Genomic DNA, 26,754 nt, shown 5'->3' with positions numbered 1-26,754 from the left:
TCTGCTCGTCATGCAAATGTCTCCCAGTTGTGTCATGTAGATGATAATTCTTGCCTGATTCAACCTTTACCACTATGATGGCTACAAAATGGTGTGGGTTGTGGCTGAGAATTTGAGTCTTGAGTAGAAATTGGAGAAATATGCTGGACCTCAGATTCCACCCGGACACGACCGCCATGCCAATCCAAGCTTCAGAACTACAATTCCCAGCATCCTCTCCGCCCCTGCTTCCGTATTAGCTGCAGCCAATGAAGTACCGCGAGAGTTGGAAGGCGGCAGTGAAGCGGAAGCCATTACTCTGTGGAGTCGATTGCCCCGAGACACATGGGCCAAGGAGGGGTCCGCGACGAATTATTTCGGCCTGTTGGGGACCTCTCGCGTCCCCGCGCCAGACTGGACCTGCCGTATGAACTTCTCTTCGCATCGGCGGCAGCTTCCGTCACCTCCGCTCCCCCGATCCTACTCCCAGTCGTGTAAGCCCTGCTTTCCTTAACCTTTTTCCCCCTCAGTTCCTGGGGTCACGGGAGGCCTATCTGTCGGTGAGGACTAAGGGGCGGGGTACGAGGGTCGGGGGCTAAGGAGTTCGGCAGCCAGATGAGGGGTGCGTTTAGATCTCGCGATCAGCGACATGAAACGCTGGGGACGCGAAAGATGAAATTGGACCACTGCAGCTAGTGATGAGACAGGCATTGGTCACCTGATCCTGAGAAGCCCTGAGTCTCTGTGGTGGGGGCGGAAAAGCCCGGCTAAAGTGAGTTCAGGAGTTTGGGGGCAGTTCAGGAGATTGAGAGGCGTCAGGATTTGGACATCGCGAGGAGAAATCACCTTCTTTTTGCGCTGTAGTCGATTTTATCTCGTGAATGTCAGCACACAGGTGTTCTTTTTAGTACTTACCTTGAGTACCTTTTGTATTTTTAAGTCCTTCCGGTTGCACTTTTTTATTTATTTTAATTTTAGTGGACTCTCTTGCAAATAGCCTATTCGTAGATTTACTATTCAGTTCAACATTTTGTTAATTAACTTGAGAGTTAGTCCAGTTATACTTATCGTGATGATTAATATTCTCCATTGAATTTTACCGTCTTATTTTGTGGTGTGTCCTTTTCTGTGCAAATATTTTAACATTGGAAAATAAGACATACATGCAAAAAAAGTATGATTACACACACACTTACACACACTTAAAAGGTCAACAGTAAAGCGAATCTACAAACCAGGCCAAGAAAGAATTTATTAAATCTCAGAAAACCGTGTGCTTCTTCTAAACTGCATCCTCCTGTCCCACCAATACTTTCTCCGTGGGTTTGACTGCTTGTACATCTTTTCCAGAAAATATGTTTCCTAATTTTGGTAATTATTTGTGAATAAACTCAGGCGCTTCAGTATTTTTGGAAACAATGTTTTTTCATATTGATGCAAGCACACCTTTGTAATTTAGAGATTTCTAAATATCTTGTAGATGAAGTACTTACACCTAGCCATTCTTTTTCAGGAGTGTCATGGCTTAAATTCTAGTCAGTTCGCCAAATTCCCATATACTGGGCCTTTGTTTTCAAGATGTGGTGAATCTATATTTGAACTTTGATAATATTGTCATTTTTATGCCACTGAGTTGCAGTTAATTGATTTACATCATTAATTTACATCTTCTTTAATGCCTTTCAATAAAGTTTTTTTTTTTTTCTTTCTTTTTGAGACGGAGTCTCACCCTTGTAGCCCAGACTGGACTACAATGACAATCTCAGCTCACTGCAACCTCTGTCTCCCTGGTTCAAGCGGTTCTCCTGCCTCAGCCTCCCGAGTAGCTGGGATTACAGGCGCCCACCACCACGCCCAGCTAATTTTTGTATTTTTAGTAGAGATGGGGTTTCAGCCTGTGGGCCAGGCTGGTCTAGATCTCCTAATCTCAGGTGATCCACCCGCCTCAGCCTCCCAAAGTGCTGGGATTACAGGAGAGAGCCACCATGTCCGGCTCGGTAAAGTTTTATAAGTACCTGCAAAAAGGATTTAGGTTGTTTTTGTTATTTATTCTTAAGAACTTTGTTTTTTGGTGCTCAGAAAATAACTTTTGTGTAGTTTGTTGGATGTTCTTCATAGACGAGGAAACTGTACAATTCAAAACGAAAATATAAATACTTATACAGAAGATAAATTGTCTTTTTTTTTTTTTTGCTGAATTGGCTGGGGACTTCCATTATCATTGACTGGATTCTGGATGGCACACTCTAGGCAGGCCTGTTTTTTTTCTGATCTAAAAGGGAATTGTCATTTGTGTCTGCGAAGGCTTCTCTTCTTCTCTTTCGAAGAGTTTTTATTAGGCAAAGGAAGCTCCTCTATTTTCCTACTTGAGTTTTTCTTGTGAATTGCTGCAGGCTTTTAACAAGTGATTTTATTTTATTTTTTGCCATTATGTATCTGTTTATTGATGTTTATTGATACATTTTGTACCTGTTTGATACAAAATCTGTATTGATACTTTTGTATCTGTTTATTGATACATTTCTAGTACCTTAAATGATGGCACTCAGTCCTGCTGTGTCATGAATGAATGAGTGAATAATATAATTTTGTTTTTTATCCTATAGTGTGGCAAATTAAACCAACTGATTTTCTCTTGTGACATTGAATTTGTATTGGTAAATAATTTGGAAAGGACATGTTACTATTTGTTACTTTTGGCTTCTTTTGCTAATACTTTGGTGTTTTTGGATCTATGCTTGAGTGAAATTTTCCTTTTCTGTTTCAGATTTATGCCAGCCTCATAAAATGGGATGAGAAGTGTTCTGTTTTCTAAACTCTGGAATGTTTTGCATAAGAATAGAATCATTTGTTCCTTAGAACAGGAGTGGTACCTGGAAAAACCATTTGCGTCCAGAGTTTTCTTGGTGGAAAGTTTTAAAGCTATTGTTTCTGTTCTTTAAGGGTTGCGGGGCATTCAGGTTTTTTGTGTTGTTATGATGAGTAAAATTTCTTTAGGAACTTATTTATTCCATCTGAGGTTTAAATTGTATAGTCAAAGTTGTTCATAACATACTCATATTTTTACTGCTTGCTACATTTGTAATGTTATCCACTTTTTTATTTGTAATAATTATATGTTGCTTTTTACAAAAATAAATTCCATCAGAATGTTGTCAGTTTCCTTTTGGGAGGCCGAGGTGGGCGGATCACGAGGTCAGGAGATCGAGACCATCCTGGCTAACACAGTGAAACCCCATCTCTACTAAAAATACAAAAAAATTAGCCAGGTGTAGCGGCGGGCGCCTGTAGTCCCAGCTACTCGGGAGGCTGAGGCAGGAGAATGGCGTGAACCCGGGAGGCGGATGGAGCTTGCAGTGAGCTGAGACCGCGCCACTGTACTCCAGCCTGGGCAGCAGAGCGAGACTCCATCTCAAAAAAAAAAAAAAAAAAAAAAAGAACTTCTGGCTTGATTGAACCACTTTATGATATATATGTTTTCTATTTTATAACTTTCTGTTTGTTATCATTTTCTTCCTTTTTGGGATGTTTCTTTCCAGTTTCTTATGTTGAATGCCTGTCACGTCCCAAAGAATTACAGTATCATACTTTATTGTATTTTAATTCTAAATATGAAATATGGCTTCTTTGGCATGCGGATTTAGAATTTTTTCTTTTACTTTTCATTTCTGTGACTTTTTTTCTGGTTATCTTTTGGTGATTGTTTGCCATCTGCATGTTCTGTGGTCAAGCATTTTCTGAGACAAGTTGGATTTTATAGTTAGGAAATGCTGTTTCATCATGTTCAATCTTCCTGTACTTATTGAATTGCCTGCTTTGAACTGGATTTGTGAGAGCTCTGGCAGTGGCTTCATCCATTTCTCCTTAGAGTTCTGTCCCCCCTTTTTTTTTAATTTTTGTGTTTTCTTTTTTTTTAGGCTGTGTTTTGTACACACACACACACCCCTCCTTCTGGATTTATAACTTTTTATTATGTAATACTTCATTTTTCTCTATGAGCCCTTTTGCCTTAATCTATTCTGTCTGATACTAACATTCAAACCAGTTTTTTTTTTTTTTACTTGCCTTCTTATATCCATTTATTTCCATTCTTATTGTTTTTGTGTTCTTTTTTTTTTTTTCTTTTTTGAGATGGAGTTTCGCTCTTGTTGCCCAGGCTGGAGTGCAATGGCATGATCTCAGCTCATTGCAACCTCCACCTCCTGGGTTCAAGTGATTCTCCTGTCTCAGCCTCCCGAGTAGCTGGAATTACAGGCGCATGGCACCACGCTCAGCTGATTTTTGTATTTTCAGTAGAGATGGGGTTTCATCATATTGGTCAGGCTGGTCTCAAACTCCTGACCTCAGGTGATCCACCTGCCTTGGCCTTCCAAAGCCCTGGGATTACAGGCGTGAGCCACCGCACCCGGCTCTTATTGTAGTCTTATATTTTAGATGTCTCTTGTACATAGCATATAATTTGATTAATCTATTCTGTGAATATTAGTATTTTAGTTAAAGCATTTATTCCATTAACATCTTCTGTATTTTACATTTGTCTTCTATTTTTTCTTTTCTCTAGCTTCTTTTGTGTATTTTTGTCATTCTCCTTTTTTATTTTCTGTACATTTTGAATTTATTTACTCTATTATTTCAGTGGTTGTTCTAAACAGTTCTTACCCATGCTTGTTCATTAAATCTAGATTTGCATATATGGTACTCTCCTGATTTACATGGTTTTCTTATGCATTTTCTTTCTTTTTTTTATTGATATATCATAGTTGCACATATTGAGTTCTTTTTTTAAACCTCAGAAGAAATTATTATTGCTATTGCATGCCATCATTTCTTGTTTCATTATACTCACACGTTTGTCACTTTGGGTTTTACCATATTTAGTTCTTTTTTAAACCTCAGAAGAAATTATTATTGCTATTGCATACCATCATTTCTTGTTACATTATACTCACACTTTTGTCACTTTGAGCACTTTACTTGGTTCTTGCACGTTTTGGTGTAATTCTTCCACTCTTTGCTTTCATTCTTTAATTACTTCTTTCTCCCTGACATATGTCTTTTATGATGTCTCTTTTCTGTGGGTTGCAAGCCCACAGGAACTTTGTTCCTTAGGAACTTTGTTTTTTGGTGCTCAGAAAACACCTCTTTTCCTCTTAGTGTTTTTCCTTCTTTCTCAGTGGACATTTTTGGTGGTAATAGAATTTTATATTTTATTTCAGAACTATGAAGATGTTCCATAATCTTCTGGCTTCCACTGTTAATGATGAGAAGTCAGCTGTCAGTCTAATGTTTCTTTCTTTCTTCCCCCCGCCCCCCTGCCCGCAAGACGGAGTCTGGCTGTTATTGCCCAGGCTGGAGTGCAATGGCGTGATCTTGTCTCACTGCAGCCTTTGCCTCTTGAGTTCCAGCAATGCTTCTGCCTCAGCCTACCGAGTTGCTGGTATTACAGGTGCATGCCACCACACCCAGCTAATTTTTGTATTTTTAGTAAAGACAGGGTTTCACCACATTGGCCAAGCAGTGTTTCTTTGGGGGCAGTCTCCTTACCAGCAGCATCAGCATCACCTGGGAACTTGTTAGAAATACATACTCATAGGCTGGGCGCAGTGGCTCACACCTGTAATCCCAGCACTTTGGGAGGCCGAGGCCAGCGGATCATGAGATCAGGAGATGGAGATCATCCTGGCTAACACGGTGAAACCCCGTCTCTACTAAAAATACAAAAAATTAGCCGGGCGTGGTGGCGGGCACCTGTAGTCCCAGTTACTCAGGAGGCTAAGGCAGAAGAATGGTGTGAACCCGGGAGGTGGAGGTTGCAGTGAGCTGAGATCGCGCCAGTGCACTCCAGCCTGGGTGACAGAGCAAGACTCCGTCTCAAAAAAAAAAAAGAAAAAAAGAAATACATACTCATTGACCCTACACCCCAGATCTTCTGAATCAGCAACCTGGGGATGGGGCCTAGAAGTGTGAGTTTTTTGTTTTGTTTTGTTTTGAGATAGGGTCTTGCTACATTGCCCAGGCTGGTCTTGAACTCCTGCGTGCAAGTGATCCACCTGCCTTGGCCTCCCAGCGTGCTGGGATTACAGGTGTGAGCCACCATGCCCAGGCTTGCTTTGTTTCTTAATAGAGAGATATTTACAGTGTTTTAAGAAGACCTCCAGGTGACTCTGATGTAACTTAAAGTTTGAGAATTATTGCTTAAAAGGTAACTTGCCTTTTTTTCCTCTGGCTCCTGTTAAGATATTCTTTTTACCATTATCTGGTTCATTGTGCCTAAGATATTTATCTCTCTTCAATCTGTTTATATTTTCCTTCCAAAATGAAAAATCTACAGCTACTATATTTTTCAGTAATTGCCTAGGCTCCTTCTCTGTCTCTCATCTGTAACTCCAGTTAGAAATGGTTCAATTCTTTATCTTCTGCCCCCGCATGGTTCTTAGCTGTATTTGTGTTCCTCAACTCTTTTTCTGTGCTTCCCTTGCATTTATTGCTACAACTAGCTTTTAAGCTTCAGCTTTCGTAAAAATTTCATGTAGAGTTTGTTAAAGTACTAATACATCAGCCCACCCTCAAAGAGACTTACTTAATTGAACTGAGATATGATCTGGATGTCAGAGTTAAAGTGCTCCAGGGGACACTTATGCAGCAGCCAATATTTAAGAAACAAATTATTATTATTGTCTGTGTGTAAACTAAAAGCTATTTACTTAGGGCTTTTGTTGTAGGTTTCCATTTTGCTTTCATTTTAGCAATTGTAATTGCCCTTTAGAAATCATAAATTTTTAATTTTCTGAATGTTAATTTCTTGCCAGTACATGAATTTGAAACATGTCATCTGTCTGCACTTTGTGTTGCGTTTGAAATAGTTATGCGTGGAAGGTTTAATTGGGGCTCCTAGGTTGCTTGTTGGAAACAGAATTCCTACCCTGCTCCCCACCCCCTGGGATATCTCATCTAGCTGGTTGAAAGGAGGGTATGTTGATTTACTAATGTAACGCATTTCTGGAACAAGAAAATGGCATATGATGTTCTCACAACCTTTGTTGCCTTCTCTCTCTCTCTCTCTCTTTCTCTCTCTCTCTCTCTGTATATGTGTGTGTGTGTGTGTGTATATGTGTGTATATATATATATATATATATAATTTTTTTTTTTTTTTAAAGACAGAGTCTCATTTCTGTCACCCAGGCTGGAAATGCAGTGGCATGATCTTGGCTCACTGCAACCTCCACCTCTAAGGTTCAAGCGATCCTCCCACCTCAGCCTCCCAAGTAACTGGGACTACAGGCGTGTGCCATCATGCCCGGCTAATTTTTTTGTATTTTTAATAGAAACAGAGTTTCACCATGTTGGCCAGGCCGGTCTTGAACTCCTGACTTCAAATGATCTGCCCACCTCAGCCTTCCAAAGTGCTGAGATTACAGGCATGAGCCACCGCGCTGGGCCTATATTTACATGAATAACAGTGGTAGAAATAGTTCTAGCAAGGGCAGAAATACCAGTCAGTAAAATTAACAAAAGAATTATTCTCTCTACAATATTTACGTCTGCAAATTCTGAATATCCTGGGATACTGGGATTAAGTTGAATATGGGGATAAAATCAAATATTGGGAGAATTATGGTCACGAGAGAGCTCACAATGGAACAGTTTTGGGCAATGTTTGTTTTGGACCACAAACTTGACGGAGGAGGCAGATCTTCTAAAACAGAGGAGCAGGGCTGGAGCAAGGGTGAGGTTTGTGACTGCAGAGCTAGGGAGCCACTAGCTCTGAGCCAACGTGGTGTTTGACACTGGAAATGCTTCCTTAAATACCACATTCTCGTCTAGCAACTTTGGTTGCCTCATCCCAGTCCTGGCTCTGCTGAATAGAAAAACAGATGCCAATGAGAATAGAGTAAGATGTGTAGAAATAGAAAAACAGAACTGCTTTCACCATGCTGTAAAGAAAATCAAAGGAGAAATTAAGCAACCCCAACAGCTCTGAAAAATTAACCTGTCCGTTCTAATCCATGGTGACAGCATTCTGATGATCCTGGTTTTGTTTCATTTATCATGTAGATACGGGGCACAACGTCTCTGAGTTCATAGATCCTATGGCTGTTCTAGACTCCCTGCTCCACATCCTGCTGGGGTCACCTAGATGCTGAAATCTTCCTGCTTCTTTTGTATTCAGGGCCACCAGTTCTTTGAGACTCTGATACAGTTTGGATGTGTATCCGCACCCAAATCTCATATGGAAATGTAATTCCCAGTCTTGGAGGTGGGACTTGGTGGGAGGCGATTGGATTATGGGGGCGGATTTCTCATGAATGGTTTAGCACCATCCCCCTTGGTACTGTGCTCATGATAGTGAGTGAGTTCTTCTGAGATCCGGTCATTTAAAAGTGTGTGGCACCTTCCCGCCCCCACCCCTTGCTCTCTTGCTCCTGCTTCACCATGTGCCTTTCCTGCTTCCCTGTTGCCTTCTGTGATTGGAAGCTTCCCGAGACCTCCCCAGAAGCAGATACCACTATGCTTCCTGTAGAGCCTGCAGAACTGTAAGCCAATTAAACCTCTTTTCTTATAAATTACCCAGTCTCAAGTACTTCTTTATCGCAGTGCAAGAATGGACTAATACACCATCACCCAGCACTGACAACCCCTGAAAGTGATAGAATCACTCGGGTGAGAAATTGACCAGAAGCTCCACTCTGAGCTCTGGTTTGCATCATTGCAAAATATCAACAAGGTTCCACAGACTTTTAATTGATGTGGGTGCACTCTCTAAGCTCCAGCCCTCTGGGCACCTTGTCCCTCCTGGAGGGTGGTGGTGGATGTTGGTCCCAGGGTGTTGGGCTAAGCCATAGGACTGTGTCCTAGTACCTGGGTTACTGTTTAATTTCACAGGACCTTCTGAGGAGATCCCAGACCCCCTACATTCCATAGGCCCCTCCTTTATGGTCCTCCCAAGGTGGCATCCCCTGGGTGGCTGTCTCAGTATGAAGGCAAATGTAGATCTGCTTGCTCATCATCCATTCATTCTTTCATTCCCTACTTATTGTCTTGTTTATATCAGGCACTGGAATGGTGAACAAAATAGCAGCAAAGTAAAAAGTCCCTACTTACCTGGAATGCATTTTTTTAGTTGGGCACACAGGAAATCAAAACAAGTAAACTACGTAGTGTGCATGGAGGAGACAGCAGAGAGATAATAATGTGTGCTGTCCTACATTTCCCAGGATCCTTGGAGCTGGCAGAGACATGTGACTAGTTCTGGCCAGTGGGCTGCAAGTGCTTCAGGGTCAAAATATAGACGACAGAATGCATAGTTGTCCAGCTTCCTGCTCATCATCTGTGACAAAGATGGCTAAGGGTGTCAGCTGGTTCAGAGACAAGTGGCATCCTTGAGCAGCAGGAAAACTTTTGACACCAGCCTGGGTTGAACAAGTGACATGAGCAAGGCATAAACTTTCCAGTGTATCGAGTCCTTGAGATTTGGGCTTGTCTGTTTTTGCAGTAAAAAATAGAGCCTAATCTTACTTACACAGAATATTACTTGGAGATTAGTGCTTTGGGGAAAAAGAAAAGGAGTGGAGAATTGGGATTGAAAGAAGCAGGGGTTTGCATTTTAAAGAGCGGTCAAAGTGGGCAGATCAGCTGAGGTCAGTTCAGGACCAGCCTGGCCAACATGGTGAAACCCTGTCTCTATTAGAAGTACAAAAATTAGCCGGACACAGTGGAGCACACCTGTAGTCCCAGCTACTTGGGAGGCTAAGGCGGGAGAATCACTTGAACCCAGGAGGTGCAGGTTGCAGTGAGCTGAGATCGCACCACTGCACTCCAGCCTGGGCGACAGAGCGAGACGCCATCCCTTAAAAAAGAAAAGAGTGGTCAGTGAAAGCCAGATCAGGACAGGGAAAGTTGAATAAAGATCCGAAGGATGAGAGGGGGCCCGGCACACAGAGAATGTGCGGGAAACATTTCAAGCAGAGAAGCAGCAGGTGCAAAGACTCTGAGGTGGGAGCATGGCTGGCGGGGCCTGATGCACAGCAGTGAGGCTTGCGTGGCTTGGGTGAGGGTCTGGTGGCAGAGGGAGTTGTCAGTGAGGTGGCAGGGACCTGGACCCTTGGTCTGGGTGAGATGGGACACCGTCAGAGGATCTTGAACAGAGGAGCGATGTGATCTACATTTTACCTATGAAGTTACGGCTGCCATGGAAACTAAGGGAAGTCAGGGACAGCAGCCAGAGAGACCAGTTAGGAAGTGGCTGGAATGTTCTAGAAGAGAAGCAATGCCTTATGCCAAGGCAGTAGCAGTGTAGGTGGTGAGAAGCAACCAGATTTTTGGATTAAGTTTTAAAGATAAAGCTGGCAGGATTTGCTGGCAGTGCAGATGTGGAGTACGGAAAAGAGAGGAGAGTCGAAGGTGGTGACGAGCGAGGCTTTTGACTTGAGCTCCTGGGAGGCTGGAGCTGCCATCAATGTGGGGAGGCTGGTGACAACACAGTTGTAGGTGTGTAGTGTGGGGTCCTGTTGGTAGTTGCAGTAGGGATACTAAGTAGCCATCTGGCTGCCTTTCAGTCTGGGTCATTCTGGGTGAGGCAGGTACCAGGGAGTGGAGAGTGGCACCCACTATGAATGAACAGTTCTGTTAAGTAATTGTGAAATCGTCAATGGTCATTTTATTTTAATGATGATGGCATTTTAGAGTGAATGTTTGTTTACTAAGTCTCTAGAGTTCCATACATAACCCAGTGTTAAAGTCTTCCAGATGAGAAAACTGAGTTTTTTGTTTTGGTTTGGTTTAGTTTATTTTTGAGACGGAGTCTCACTCTGTCACCCAGGCTGGAGTGCAGTGGCGCGATCTCAGTTCACTGCAGCCACTGCCTCCCGGGTTCAAGCAATTCTCCTGCCTCAGCCTCCTGAGTAGCTGGGATTATAGGTACCTGCCACCATGCCCAGCTAAGTTTTGTATTTTTAGTAGAGACGGGGTTTTGCCATGCTGGGTAGGCTGGCCTTGAATTCCTGACCTCGGGTGATTTGCCCACCTCAGCCTCCCAAACTGCTGGGATTACAGACATGAGCCACTATGCCCAGCCGAGAAAACTGAGTTTTGATGAACCCACTTTTGGGAGGGGAAGGGGCAGAACTGTGGGCTTGCATCAAGGGGCCATCACCTGAGACGTCAGGGATAGGTAGAACTTCACAGAAGTGCAATCAGAACCTGGGTGTCAGCACCCCCAAAGGTTGGGGGGTATTTCACAATATGGACCCGTGGGAGATGGGGGACAAGGGGCCCAGGGGAACCCTGACCTTTAGGAGCTAGGCAGAGGAGGGATCTCAAGCCAGAGTCTTCAAAAGAGCAACCGGAGATGTGAGGACAGCCTGGGACCCACGGCTGCAAGAGCAGTGGCATTCCCAGGAAGAGGGGATTCATAGTGAGCAAGGCCGTGTGTCAGGAGGTCAGGCAGAGGAAAGGTCAAGATGTAGTGTCAAGGGGTTCCCACGTAGGGGACTGTATAGGTGACATGGGTCATTTTGAGAGGCAACAAGATGTGGCTCTGCAGTCACATCTGCCGGGTTCACAACTTCCACCTATGACCTTGACCAAGTGGCTCGGTCCCTTGGTGCCTTATTCTCTGGGTACTTGAGAATAATTCCGGGAGGTTGTGAGGATTAAATAGGAGTGGCCCTGGAAAGACTCAGGAGAATGTCTCGTACCTTGTACACAGTAAACACTACACATGTTGTTATTTGTAGAACTGGCATTAATGTTGGCGGGGAGAGGTGGAACGGGAGCTGCAGAAGCTTGTTAGTTGAGCATGAATGAATGAATGCAAGGTGAGGATGGAGGTACTGTGCCTCAGTGACTGAGCCTCTGTCACCCTCTCTCCCCCTCCTCAGCAGTGATTCAATGTTAGAACCTAAAGGCACAAGGACCGGGAAAGGGCTTTGTAAAAAGAACGAAAGCGTCATGCATGTTCGAGTTGGGCCAAGATCAAATCTGGTGTTGAATAATGAATCCCCAAGGCAGAGTTTCTACATTAAAACACACTTCATATATTATTGTTTTGAAATGTTTCTGAGTATCTAAAACAATTCCAATAGCAGAAGTATCCATTGATGTCGAGAAAGATTGTTACAACCCTGGTAATGTTTCACAGTGGAGATACTGTTGATTGACCTGAGTCACATGTTAAAGCAGCAGCATCACGGTTCTTACCTCAGGGTAGTTATGCGAGTCGCGGCGGAAACCGCACAGAGGAGACAGGTTCATACAAAGCAAATTAAATCCCCTCCCGAGGTGTGGGCCACCATACCTTGCCAATTTATTGTGGTTTTGATGTTATTTCCTTCATGACTGATGCTGTTAATCGTCTTTTCATGTGTTTACAGTTCTTTTGTATATATTTGAAGAAATGTCTGTTCTGTTCCAGTCCCCTGCACACTTTTTTATTGGATTGTCTTTGTTGTTCAGTTCAGAATGGTATTAAATCCCTATCACATACATGATTTCCAAATATTTTCTACCATTCTATGTCTCATTCACTTTCTTGATGATGTCCTTGACATTAATTCTAAATGTCTGGTAGGGTTTGTCAGTGAAGCCACTTGGTCCTGGACTTTTTTTTTTTTTTTTTTTTTTCTGAGAGAAGTCTTGTTCTTGTCCCCCAGGCTGGAGTACAATGGTGTGATCTCGGCACACTGCATCCTCCACCTCCCAGGTTCAAGTGATTCTTCTGCCTCAGCCTCCTGAGTAGCTGGGATTACAGGCGCCTGGCACCACGCCCAGCTAATTTTTGTATTTTTAGTAGAGACGGGGTTTCACCATGTTGGCCCAGCTGGTCTCGAACTCCTGACCTCAGGTGATCTGCCCATCTCGGCCTCCGAAAGTGCCAGGATTACAGGTGTGAGCCACCGCGCCTAGGGTCCTGGACTTTTTATTTAATGGCTTTTGATGACTGACTCAGTCTCTTGTTATAGGTCTCTCCATTTTCTTTTTCTTCTAGAGCTTGTTTGGGTATGTTTCAAGGAATTTGATACATCTAGAGCAGTGGTCCCAAGCCCTGGGCCACAGACAGATACCGGTCCCTGGCCTTTTAAGAACCAGGCCCTGCAGCAGGAGGTGAACGGAGGGCAAGTGAGTGAAGCTTCTTCTGTATTTACAGCAGCTCCCCATCACTCACATTACCACCTGAACTCCACCTCCTGTCAGATCGGCAGCAGCATTAGATTCTCATAGGAGTGCAAACCCTATTGTGCACTGCACATGTGAGGGATCTAGATTGCACACTGCTTATGAAAATCTAATGCCTGATGATCTGTCAGTGTCTCCCATCACCTCCAGATGGGACCATCTAGTTTCAGGAAAACACACTCAGGGCTTTCACTGATTCTACATTATGGTGAGTTGTATAATTATTTTACCATATATTACAATGTAATAATAATAGAAATAAAGTGCACACTGCTAGTGTAGATAATCTAACGTGTTGGTGCATAATTGTTCATGGCATTCTCTTACAGCCCTTTCAATTTCCGTAAGGTCGGTAGTAATGTCCCACTTCCACTGATGATTTTAGTTACTTGCATCTTTTTTTGTTAGTAATTCTAGCTGTAGTTTTGTCACTTTAGTTGATCTTTTTGAAAGAACCAACTTTTGTTTTCATTAATTCTCCTTCTGTGCTCTATTTCATTTATCTCTGCTTTAATCTTTATGTCTTTACTTTTGCTTTCCCTAGTTTTAGTGTATCAAAGTAGTTTTTTTTTTGTTTGCTTGTGTTTTTTGTTGTTGTTGGTTTTTTTTGTTGTTTTTTTGAGACGGAGTCTCACTCTGTTGCCCAGGCTAGAGTGCAATGGTGTGATCTCGGCTCACCTCAACCTCCGCCTCCCTGGTTCTAGCAATTGTCCTGCCCCAGCCTCCCAAGTAGCTGGGATTACAGTCACACGCCACCATGCCCAACTAATTTTTTGCATTTTTAGTAGAGATAGGGTTTCTCTATGTTGGTCAGACTGGTCTTGAACTCTTGACCTCAGGTGCCTCACCCACCTCGGCCTCCCAAAGTGCTGGGATTACAGGCGGGAGCCACTGCTCCTGACTGGAACTGGTTTTTGTATGAGATGTCTTACTGGTGGCTTTTCCTAGGCAAAGGGAATACGATCTCGAGTTCCTGCTGGAACTTTAAGTATTAGAGATGGGGATTCAGGTTAAATGAGTAGGTGTGATTACCTGGGCAAAGCATGAGGTATGTGGGGGAATGGTGGCTCTTGAGTGGAATCAGCCTTTAGTGGTGAAAGAGGACCTCTGGTCAGATGATCCAGAGAAGCAGGGAAAGAACCAGGAGACAGCTGTAGAGGAGCCGAGAATAGAGAATTATTCTCAAAGAAAATAAGACACCAAATTTTGGTGAGAATCTAAGACTGAAGTGCATTTACTGGATTCACTGACACAGGAGTAAATTGTAGGCCGGGCGCGGTGGCTCAAGCCTGTGATCCCAGCACTTTGGGAGGCCGAGACGGGCGGATCACGAGGTCAGGAGATCGAGACCATCCTGGCTAACACAGTGAAACCCCGTCTCTACTAAAAAATACAAAAAACTAGCCGGCGAGGTGGCTGGTGCCTGTAGTCCCAGCTACTCAGGAGGCTGAGGCAGGAGAATGGTGTAAACCCGGGAGGCGGAGCTTGCAGTGACCTGAGATCCGGCCACTGCACTCCAGCCTGGGCGATGAGCGAGACTCTGTCTCAACAAAAAGGAAAACAAAAAAGGAGTAAATTGTATTTTCTGTGAGGATGGGGATGATGGTAGTGGATGCTGGGTGTACTGAATTGGGAGATGGTGAATATAAACTGCTCCTAAGTTTTTGCTCGGAAGGGGGCGCTAAGGGGAGCCAGGGCAGGCCTTGGTTTCAAGATAGGATAGACCTGAGCAGGTGTCCATGCATGGGAAATTGTCTAGCAGGAGAGAAATGGGGCTGAAAGTAAAGGAGAGCCAGGTAGTGCGAGGGTCCAGAGAAGGGGATGGGCCTGGAGCAGATTTGAAAGAATTGCCTCAGGAAGGGAGGGCAGACATCTCTTTGTCTGTCACAGAAGGAAAAGAGGAAGTCATAGATCAGTTGTGAGAAGAATATTTAAATAACTAGAAGCAAGAAGGTAAGAAAGCCCCCTTTTTTTTTCTTTTTTTTAAGCAGAGTTTAATATATGTTCAAGAAAATGCACTGGTCTGTCTTAGGTGATCAGTTTGAATTTTTGAGAATTGTGTACACTGTATATCTGAAAATAAATAACATTTTATCACCCTAGAAAGTTCCCTTTGCTTCTTTCAGTCTTTCCCTGTCTTGTGATCCTCCAATGAAGCAATCTTGTTTTTTTTTTTTTTTTTTTTTCAATCCTGTCAACTTAAATACGTTTTGCCATCATGGACATCATATTATTGCAATCAGAGCATTTCTTGTGTGTCCAGCTTCTTTGGGCCAGCATCGTAGGGATTTCTCCATGTTGTGTGTCTGCATAGTTTCTTTTTATTGCAGAGTTGTATTCTGTTCTGTAAACATATTGCAATTTGTATTTCCATTGTCTGGTTGATAGATGTTTAGATTGTTTACAGTGTTTGGCTATTAGGAATCAGACTGACACAGACATTTTTGTATGAGTCTTTGTGGATATAAATTGTTTGAAATTTCTCTTATGTAAATATCTAGCAGCAGAATTGGTGGGTCAGATAGATGGTGTGCTTGTTAAAAACTGCCAAAGTGGGCTGGGCGCGGTGGCTACGCCTCTAATCCCAGCACTTTGGTAGGCCGAGGTGGGTGGATCACGAGGTCAGGAGATCAAGACCATCCTGGCTAACACGGTGAAACCCCGTCTCTACTAAAAATACAAAAAAATTAGTCGGGCTTGGTGGCGGGCACCTGTAGTCCCAGCTACTTGGGAGGCTGAGGCAGGAGAATGGTGTGAACTAGGCAGGCGGAGCTTGCAGTGAGCCGAGATCACACCACTGCACTCCAGCCTGGGCGACTGAGCAAGACTCCGTCTCAGAAGAAGGAAAAAAAACTGCCAAAGTGTTTTCCAAAGCAGTTGAACTATTTCACAGTCTCACCATCGGGATATGCCAGTGTGTCCCAAACTCAGCAGCATTTAGTATTGGTTGTCTTTTTTATTTTGGCCACTCTAGTTTTAATTTGCATTTCTCTAATTACTATGAGGTTCAGCACCCTTGGATGTGATTCTTACTGGTTTTGTGAAATGTCTGTTTATTAATTAAAGTTGTTTGCCCCTTTTGTTGGGTCGATGTTCTTTTTTTCTTGCTGTTTTGAAGGAGTTCTTTTTATTTTTTTCAATAAGCCTTTTGCACTCCTTTGTAGGAGTTCTTTAATCTGAGAATGAATTCTTTTTCAGGTGTATGCATTGCAGATATTTTTTCCCAATCCGTGGTTCACTGTTCACTGTTCATTTTTCTTTTTTCTTTTTTTTTGTTTTTCTTTTTCTTTTTTCTGTTTTTAGAGACAGACTCTCACTCTATTGCCCAGTCTGGAGTACATGATCATAGCTCACTGAAAATGTTCTGTATGAATTTATAAGTGTCTGATTCATCTCAAAAGATTTTTAAATTCAGATTCAGTGAGTGGAGGAGGTGGCCATTAGGGAGCAAGTTGGCAGAAGCATAGGTGGTTGCGAATCTCTGAAGCGAGAGAGTTGATGTGAGAAGAACGTTGCATGGGAGACTTTGCCCAGAATGCAGATTTCCAAACCATTGCCTGTGAGGTGAGGCTGATTCTAGTGATGATGCCGTCCAGGCCATGGCCCAAGGATGTATATATTGGTGTGGAATGTGGGTGCAAAGGGCATTGGAGTTTGGAACTCATGGTTGGTCCTGGGTGGACCATCTTCATGGATAGAGCCGTCCTAAATGATTGCAGGCCTTGAAGGTAAAGGAAGAGCAGAAGTCTAGGACCAGAGTGTTTTAACAAGCGAGGGGGTTTCACAGAGTCATGCTTGGTGGCAAATCACCTAGGAAGAGTAATTCTGAACCCACTTACAGCAGATCAGGGGCTGTCCCCCCACCACGTTGCTGGGAGAGTTTACCTAAGTAAGATAAAAGTCCAGGATCAGGCAGCTCTTGCTGCTCAAAAGAGGAAATGTCAAAAAACAAAACTGGAGTTTTCTTCGGTGAGCAGGAGAGACAGATAGCCTTTGACTACTCCCGGTGTTCTTTCATTTGCTACAGATGCCAGCTTGGAGAGTCACATGAGAGCAAGAGAGTAGCTTCCTGGTTGTCCCGGTGCCCTGCTCAGGCAAATTGACCGCGATTCTCTGAGGATGGCAGCTCTGTCCCCCACATTTGGTAAGTTGTTGGGTCAGTGCGTGCCCTGAGAAAGTGAGCATAAGAGGCCCCTGCCACTTGATGGGGTGCAAGATACGTGCACCATAGAGGGCTTCTGGGAGAGGATGGGCAAGTGGAAAAGGGGTGGGAACAGAGCCCCAGCAACCGCCCCAGTGACTGCGTCCGCTGAGGGTCTTCGTGGGTCTGGGAGCGGGGGAGGGTCCGTGTCATTGATGCATGAAGAGGATGCAGGTAATGGGTAACCCTGCGTTACCGCATTTATTATTTTGATCAACTTCAGCAAGGTCACAACTAGCTCTCAGAGCTTGCATGTTTCTTCACTCCTAGGCTGGGACTGTGTCACTTCTTAGGAGTACATAGCCCACCACCCTCTTTCTGTTTTGGGTGGAACAGGGCTGCTCTGACTTGTTATGAAACTGATGTGTGCAAGAGAGGTGGGGGGAGGAAGAGAGAGAGAGGATTGAGGATGTGAACACTCAGAGTCAGTGTGGAACAGTTTCCTGGTTTGCAAGTGTTGTATTATGAGGCAGAGCGGGCTCTGATTCTCATGAACCCTCTTTTCTCCTCCAGCCACGTCCACCCAGGACTCCACCCGTCTCCAGGAGTCAGAATTTTCTCTTTCTTCAAAAGACCGTTCCTGTCCCCAGAATTTGGACCTGTTCGCGTGCAGTGGTCTGGAGCCTCACACGCCCAGTGTTGGTTCCCAGGTGCTCTAAGATCTCTGGGTCCCTAGAGCAGGAGAGGCACTTCCTAAAACACCCACCAGTGCATGCTGGAATTCTTTCAGAACTTCATCTCAGGCAATGGATGCCAGAACGGGGCCCAAGAGAGAGCCAAGGAATATTGGGGCTGTCTTGGTGTTGGGGAAGTCAGGGGAAGTGATTTATGTAGCACCTATCTCCCTCATGCTTGCAAAATGCTCAGGCCTATGCTCAACCCCAGAGATGGGGGTAAATAAAGCGAAAAGTTCTCAGAGTGGGTTACAAGCGGAGGGAGATGAGTCCCTTGTCAGGGTTGCTTTTGAAGCGACGGGACAGGACAAGATGGCCTCATTGGGGAGAGAGGATGTCTGAGGACTGTTGCCTGGAGGAAATGTTGAGCCCCGTAGCAGGCCATCTAGAAATCCTGTGTTGGGTCTCTCATGCCCAGTCTTCAGCCTCAGCCATCTTACCATGAACACCATTAGGCTGGTTCCTTGCTGACCCCAAGTTTGTGGGGCGTTTCAGGAATCGGTGACTTTCCAAGATGTCGCCGTGGACTTTACCGAGAAAGAGTGGCCCTTGCTGGATTCTTCTCAGAGAAAACTGTACAAAGATGTAATGCTGGAGAACTACAGCAACCTCACTTCACTGGGTAAGGCCAGTGCCATTTCTCCATTTATTCGTTCATGAATTAGATGTTTTTGTTTGAGTATGTTCTGTGACCTAGGAACTATGCAGGGGTTCAGAACACAGCCGTGAACAATCAGCCCCAGCACCCATGCTCATGGGGCCTCTCCTGGGTATTGAGGCCCGTCCATCGCAGGGACCCTGGGGGTTCTCGGTGCGTGTCTGAGCTTGGGCATGGGCTTCTGAGATACGAAATCCCCACTCCAAGGATCAGTGTGTGGGTGTTTGTGATCTTATTTCCTATTTCATTTTTTTTTTTTTTAATTTATTTTTGGTGATGAAGGAGTCTATGTTGCCCAGACTGATCTTGAACTCCTGGCTACAGGCACGAGCCACCATGCCTTGCCTGCGGTTTTGTTTTCTATCAATCAAAAACTTTTACTGTATCCCTTAGAAATTTTGGCACCACCACTTTGCTGCTCCTAAGTCAGACTTGTCCACCCTCAGAACACTGAAGACCCAAGTGTTGAGCCCAGGCTAATGGAAATGGTCCTCTGCGTGGCCCTCCCTCAACCTGTGTCTTTCCCGTGAGTGTAGGGTATCAGGTCGGCAAACCCAGCCTCATCTCACACTTGGAGCAGGAGGAGGAGCCAAGGACAGAGGAGAGGGGCACTCACCAGGGCGCTTGTGCAGGTGAGCGAGCCCCAGGCGAACAGCGGTGCTGTGACTCTACCTCTATTCAGTGACTGGGGTGGAGGGAGGTAGGTTAGGGAGTGTCATCCAGGGAAATTGAGAGATGTTCTTTCCCTCTTTTTGCCCATCCATTCTCTGACAAATCTTTTGGTCCACACACTCCTTCATCTTTGACTTTCACATTCCCATTATTGGGCTCTTTGTCCCATTCTTTCATATTTGATGTTCCTGATCATCCTCTTTCTGTCATTATCAACATCTTTCTGAATTGCCTTAAATTTCTTTTTTTTTTTTTTTTTGAGACGGAGTCTCACTCTGTTGCCAGGCTGGAGTGCAGTGGCGTGATCTCGGCTCGCTGCAACCTCTGCCTCCTAGGTTCAAGTGATTCTCGTGCCTCAGCCTCCAGAGTAGCTGGGACTACAGGCATGATGCTACCATGCCCAGCTAATTTTAGTATTATTAGTAGAGATGGGGTTTCACCCCGTTGGCCAGGCTGGTCTCGAAAACCTGACCTCAGGTGATCCACCCGCCTTGTCCTCCCAAAGTTCTGGGATTACAGGCATGAGCCATCGCATCAGGCCTGAATTGACTCAAATTTCTACCCCTGGCATTGCCAAGTATCTCACGTGACCAGATTTTTTAACAATTGCTTTTGCACCACTTTTCCTTACATAGCCCTAGGATCTGCCAAGAAATCCACGTGTCATTGTACCATCATCCCACCATTTTCCTTTTCCAACAAATTAATACTTTTCCAATTTGTTTCAGATTGGGAGACTCCATCTAAAACCAAGTGGTCGCTTCTTATGGAAGATATTTTTGGGAAGGAAACGCCCAGTGGTGTGACAATGGTAAGATTTCCTTGGGATAATTCTGGATCTTCCTTCCACATCTCAGGAGACTGGGGCAGCCTAGGTTAGAAAAGCAGTTCAAACACCAGGGCAAGCAGCTTTCCTCGGAGGAAACTGTGTTTCAGAGACATTGGGTATTACCAAGTTGGGGACAACCCTAAACCTAACAGACTACTTCACCTAAAGTGCCTCTGAGCAAAGATTTTTATAGCTATGTCTCAGATATTGAGTGTTGGGGCTCAATGCAGTTTTTGTTTTATTTTATATTTATGTTGTACACTTACATATCAATTCAGTTTTGGTGGTGTGTATTTATTTTTTGGAGGGCAGAAAGAGTCTTGCTCTTGTTGCCCAGGCTGGAGTACAGTGGCACCATCTTGGCTCACTGCAACCTCTGCCCCCCAGGCCCAAGCCATCCTCCCACCTCAGCCTCCTGAGCAACTGGGACTATAGGTGTGTGCCACCACACTTGGCTAATTTTTCTGTCTTTCACAGAGGTAGGATTTCACCATGTTGCCCAGGCTGGTCTTGAACTCCCGGCCTCAAGCAATCTACCTGCCTTGGTCTCCCAAAGCGCTGGGATTATAGACTTAAGCCACCACACCCAGCCTCAATTCAGTGGTTTTTTCTTGTTTGTTTTTTGAGACAGAGTCTTGCTCTTGTCACCCAGGCTGGAGTGCAATGGCACGATCTCAGCTCACTGCAATCTCCACCTTTCAGGCTCAAGTGATTCTCCTGTGCCACCCTCCCCAGTAGCTGGGATTACAGGTGTGCACCACCATGCCTGGCTAATTTTTGTATTTTTAGTAGAGATGGGGTTTCACCATGTTACCCAGGCTGGTCTTGAACTCCTGACCCCAGGTGGTCCACCTGCCTTAGCCTCCCAAAGTGCTGGGATGCCAGGCTGGAGCCACCGCACCCAGGGTCAATTCAGTTTTAAACAGTGAAGAAATGCCATATGCCAAAAGCTTTGAAAAAGTAACATACGTGGGCCAGGCGTGGTGGCTCACGCCTGTAATCTCAGCGCTTTGGGAGGCTGAGGCGGGGGGATCAGGAGGTCAGGAGAGTGAGACCATCCTGGCTAACACAGTGAAACCCCGTCTCCACTAACAATACAAAAAATTAGCCGGGCGTGGTGGTGGGCGCCTGTAGTCCCAGATACTCAGGAGGCAGGAGAATGGCGTGAAAGCGGGAGGCGGAGCTGCAGTGAGCCGAGATTGCGCCACTGCACTCCAGCCTGGGCGACAGAGCGAGACTCAGTCTCAAAACAAAACAAACAAAAAAAAGAGTAACATACGTGGAGCCTTGTGGCCTGGCATTCACCTGTTGTCTTTGATGGAGCTCAAACGGGGCAGGGACAGCACGTCTGCCCGGCAGATGGTGACAGCTCTAGTCAGAGTAATGCACTTCTATCTGTTCACAGCAGTGTATGTGGGGATGACGCTTAGAGTTGCAATGAATATGAGAATTGCCTTAACACTCATGTCTTAACCAACAGGAAAGAGCCGGTCTTGCAGAGAAGTCCACGGAATACGCTCACTTGTTGGAAGTCTTCGGCATGGGCCCTCATCTCACTCAGCCAATGGGAAGGCAGGCTGGCAAGAGGCCCTATCACCGCCGCGACTACGGGGTAGCATTCAAGGGCAGGCCGCACCTCACTCAGCACGTGAGCATGTACGACGGGAGAAAAATGCACGAATGTCATCAGTGCCAAAAAGCCTTCACCACGAGCGCGTCCCTCACACGGCACAGGAGAATCCACACGGGGGAGAAGCCTTACGAGTGCAGCGACTGCGGGAAAGCCTTCAACGACCCTTCAGCCCTTAGGAGCCACGCAAGAACTCACCTCAAAGAGAAGCCCTTTGACTGCAGTCAGTGTGGAAATGCATTCCGCACCCTCTCGGCCCTGAAAATCCACATGAGAGTCCACACTGGTGAGAGGCCTTACAAGTGCGATCAGTGCGGGAAGGCGTACGGCCGCAGCTGCCACCTCATTGCACACAAGAGAACCCACACCGGAGAGAGGCCCTACGAGTGTCACGACTGTGGGAAGGCTTTCCAGCACCCCTCCCACCTCAAAGAGCACGTGCGGAATCACACGGGGGAGAAGCCCTACGCGTGCACGCAGTGCGGCAAAGCCTTCCGCTGGAAGTCGAACTTTAATTTGCACAAGAAGAACCACATGGTGGAGAAGACCTATGAATGTAAAGAATGCGGGAAATCCTTTGGCGACCTCGTGTCCCGGAGGAAACACATGAGAACTCACATCGTCAAGAAACCCGTGGAATGTCGGCAGTGCGGGAAGACTTTCCGAAACCAGTCCATCCTTAAGACTCACATGAACTCTCACACTGGAGAGAAACCATACGGGTGCGATCTCTGCGGGAAAGCCTTCAGCGCGAGTTCAAACCTCACCGCACACAGGAAGATACACACGCAAGAGAGACGCTACGAATGCGCCGCCTGCGGGAAAGTCTTCGGTGACTACTTATCCCGGCGGAGGCACATGAGCATTCACCTGGTAAAGAAACGCGTTGAGTGTAGGCAGTGTGGCAAGGCCTTCAGGAACCAGTCAACGCTGAAGACGCACATGCGAAGCCACACGGGGGAGAAACCGTACGAATGCGATCACTGTGGGAAGGCCTTCAGCATAGGCTCCAACCTGAACGTGCACAGGAGGATCCACACTGGGGAGAAGCCCTACGAATGCCTTGTCTGCGGGAAAGCCTTCAGCGACCACTCATCCCTCAGGAGCCACGTGAAGACTCACCGGGGAGAGAAGCTCTTTGTGTCGTCTGTGTGGAAAAGGCTCCAGTGAGCGCGCCTGCTTTAAAGACACAGGATGACTCAGACCGGAAACAGACCTCGTGGGTGCAAGAGGAAGCCTCTGTGAGCTCGCACCTTACTGGGTGCAAACGAATCCACGGAACTTGGGAGAAGTCCAGTTCCTGTAAAAACTGTGGGAAGACGAGGCGTTCTCATCCCATAAGAGGTTTGTGAGAACTCACGCTGGGGGTGAAAATGTACGTCCGTAGCAAGGAGAAGCCTTCGGGGTACGTTCCGCTCTTAACAAACACAGGAGGACTGAATGGCAGCTTGGCATTTAATGTCAAAATCCCAGCTTGGCATTTGATGTCAAAATGACTTCAGACCACTTCTAGCCTTCTGGGTCCATGAGTAATGACAAGCACACTAGGGAGCATCTCTGTAAATGCAGTGGCTGGGGAAACCCTTCCTCGTCTCACTGGAGTCCTCATGACAGAAATCACGCTGAAGAGAGAAATCAGTCAAGTAAGGAATGTGGGAAGGTCGTGAATGGGCCGCAAACCACGGCCAGCTGCCTTCGTATGGTTTGCCAGCTAACAACAGTGGTTCCACCTTTAAGGAGGAAGAATGTGTGATAGAGAACATTTGTGGCCAGTGAAGTCTGAAATACTTCCTGTCATCTGCCCCTTTCCAGAAAAATTTGGCCGACCCTTGGTCTACAGCACGGGTTCCCAGCCGGGCGACGATTTGGCTGTCCAGGCGTCATTTGGCAATGTCTAGAGACATTTTTGGTGGTTGGAACTGGGGGAAGATACTCCTGACTTGTAGTAAGAAGACATCAGGATGCTGCTAAGTCCCCTCCAGTGCACAGGAGCCCCCCACAGTGAAGAATTCGTGCCCCCAAAGTCACGGTTGCTGAGGTTGAAAATAATCATGCAGTCATTCCTCAATTACTGCCTGCAGCAACCCCTCTGTTTTTATGAATCTTGTGAGCACTTACGCTAGGAGAAATTTCTTTTACAAAACTTTTAAAATACAATTAGCGCTGATCATTCCTATGTGGAAATGATTCCAGCCGTGGTCCCTGCACTTGTGCATGTGAACATTCTCACTGGGAGAGAAGCCCCAGCGAGATTTTCCGGTGAATACGGGATTGCACTTACTCTTTCATCATGGAAACAGAGCCCCAAGAGAAGCTCCAGCGAGATTTTCTGATGAATACGGGATTGCGCGTACTCTCTCATCATGAAAACAGAGTCCCGCTCATAAATTTTTCGTCTTTATTTTTAAGGTTTCACTCCTCTAAATAACCCTTAAGCCTCATCAAGAAAGGTTTGTATATAGTATTTTTACTATAGCTTCATCCTTGATAACGTCCTAATTTCCTTTTGGACAATGCCCTTGACCTGTGGCATATTTAGATCTGTGTGACGTGAGGCTACTTCTCAGTACCGGTTTGTTACTGGTACCTGATGGACACGGACTGCGACCAGAGCACGACGCCTCCATGAAGTGGTGGCATGTTTGCAGCCTGCTGTCCAGCCAAGAGTGACAAATACTTCTAGTGGCTTCCCTGGTATCCGCTCTTATCTTTTTCCATTATCAAGAGAATCCAGGTTCTGTCAGATTAGTAAGGTGTGCTAATCTAAATTTTAAAAAATCTCTTCCAGGTTTTCTTGCAGCTAGTACCATCCATGTCCCACAGCCCTGGCCACTGACAGATCAGCAGATGTCCCCACGTGGCCTTCTGAGAAAGCTCTTGAACAGGGGTCATTCTTAAACCTGAATTCCTCCCTGTATGTTTTGTTCTTTGCTTTACCCCCTACTTTTCACCTTGCAAAGAGATCCAGTACCTAGTATTGGAAGATCCACCTTACGACCATGCGGATGAAAGCCACAGTCTAAGGAAGTGACTGCAGGAAGCTCACGGTGACCCTGGCCTTCCCCGTGGCTTCTTTGAGTGTCTGCACCAGCCCTGGACTTCCAGACTTCTATCACATCAGAAAAAATAAAACTGATTATTGGTTTAAGCTGCTATGGCTATTTCATTGTTTTTCTTTTAAATTTATTTATTTTGAAATGGGGGTCTCCCTATGTTGCCTTCAAGTGATTCTCGTGCCTCAGCCTCTCGTGTAGCTAGGACTACAGGCACACGCCACCACACCCAGCTAGTTTTTGTAATTTTAGTAGAGACAGGGTTTCACCATGTTGGCCAGGATGGTCTTGATCTCTTGACCTCGTGATCCTCCCACCTCGGCCTCCCAAAGTGCTGGGATTACAGGCTTGAGCCCCCACACCCAGCCCATTGGTGAGTTGTATAACTAGTACCTAAACGTGTGGGTAGAATATGTATATTTTTAATTGTGGGATATCGGTTTTTTCATCCGGTTACACTGATCTTTCACCTTGTATTTCAACTCTTTGTTTGTATTTTCTTGACTTAGAGGTATATTAGTTTTCACAAAAGCTCAAGGCGACAGGTACTGTCAGCATCTCTGTTTTGCATATGGGGAATCTGAGGCAAGAAAGTTGAGGTGTACTTGTCTGAGGTCAGCCTGTTAGCTCGTGGCAGTGTTTGCCTTTGACCCCTGTTGTTGCCTCCGGAGCTTATACCTCCTTTATGCCCGGTGCAGGCACCGTTTTGTGGTCTCCAGGGTCTATAGCGGTGATTCCAGATTTTTGCCCTGGTGGTGCTTACTTTCTGTTTGGGGTGGGGCACCTGATAAACCAGTAAACATATTGTGTATCAGATGGTGGTAAATGCAGTGGAGACAACTGTGGTGATGAGAGGCAGCATGTGGGTTGAAGGAAGCCATAGGGTGGGTAGGGAAAGCCTTGGATTGAAGCAGAGATGTCAGGGAACTGGAAGCATGCGCCCTTAATCTGGGGAGGAGCACCCTTGGCAGCTCAAAGGCCACAAAAAAGAGTTGTGCTTGGGGCAGCCATGCAGAGGGGCAGGTGTGGTGGAGTGAGGCAAGTTCGGGCATCGCGGACGATGAGGTCAGAGCTGTATCAGAGACTTGGTTCACAGGTGTATCTGGCTAGTTAACTAGATCTTGAACAGAAGAGTGACAACTATCCAATTTCAGTTTTCAAAAGGATCACAGTGGCTTCTGGACGAAGAGGCTAAAGAGGGAGGAGATACGAACAGAAGCCAGTTGGAAGGCCATTGCAGAATTCAAGTGAAATGTAATGGCAGCCAGGTTAAGTAGGAGGAGGAGTGGTGTGGGAGAGAGTCACACCGATGAATATAATCGTAATTTCATTTTCACTTTCAGACTGATCCTTTTATTGTCATCTCACTTTTCTACTTTGAACTGCTGATGAACAGTCGGATTTTCCCATTTTTCCTGATGATGAGCAGTGCTGCTGTAAGGTGTACATGCCTTCTGGAGCACTCGTAAGTTTTTCCAGGAGTATGAGTTTGCTGGGTTGTAAGGTCTCTGCATGTGTATCCTATCAGTATAATGCCAAAGTCATTTCTACAGTGGTTGTATAATAATACTGTGTGTTTTAAAGCAGATTTTTATTGAAATGTAACATACATATAGAAATGTGCTTAATTCGGCCAGGCGTGGTCGCTCACGTCTGTAATCCCAGCACTTTGCTAGGCTGAGGCTAGAGGATCACAAGGTCAGGAGTTCGAGACCAGCCTGTCCAACACTGAATTTATATTTAAATTCTACTCTATTTAGTAGAGACTAAAAATACAAAAATTAGCCGGGCATGGTGGTGGGCACCTGTAATCCCAGCTACTCGGGAGGCTGAGGCAGGAGAATCACTTGAAACTGGGAGGTGGAGGTTGCAGTGAGATGGGAT

General features: G+C 45.5%; 1 protein-coding gene across 3 annotated transcripts; it reads left to right on the top strand.

Moving 5' to 3' along the window:
* Window positions 1-260: 260 nt before the first annotated feature.
* On the top strand, window positions 261-24,970 carry ZNF317 (zinc finger protein 317). 3 transcript variants are annotated; one of them, XR_002727757.2, is made up of 8 exons: window positions 261-473; window positions 17,181-17,297; window positions 17,868-18,004; window positions 18,524-18,650; window positions 19,223-19,318; window positions 20,087-20,169; window positions 21,668-24,511; window positions 24,606-24,965. XR_002727757.2 is itself a non-coding variant. In XM_023197440.2 (7 exons), exons 2-7 carry the CDS (start codon window positions 17,273-17,275, stop codon window positions 22,985-22,987), a joined length of 1,788 nt encoding a protein of 595 aa, XP_023053208.2. In that variant the 5' UTR covers window positions 261-473; window positions 17,181-17,272; the 3' UTR covers window positions 22,988-24,970. The 3 variants fall into 3 exon arrangements, 2 of the variants coding, with proteins under 2 accessions (XP_023053208.2, XP_023053209.2); XM_023197440.2 differs by having other exon boundaries at window positions 21,668-24,970; XM_023197441.2 differs by lacking the exon at window positions 19,223-19,318 and having other exon boundaries at window positions 21,668-24,970.
* Window positions 24,971-26,754: the final 1,784 nt, after the last annotated feature.

This window comes from Piliocolobus tephrosceles, chromosome 21 (assembly GCF_002776525.5).
Source record: "Piliocolobus tephrosceles isolate RC106 chromosome 21, ASM277652v3, whole genome shotgun sequence".
Classification (NCBI taxonomy): domain Eukaryota; kingdom Metazoa; phylum Chordata; class Mammalia; order Primates; family Cercopithecidae; genus Piliocolobus; species Piliocolobus tephrosceles.
Note: the sequence above shows the minus strand (reverse complement) of the source record. Positions and strands in the feature narration are given on the sequence as shown.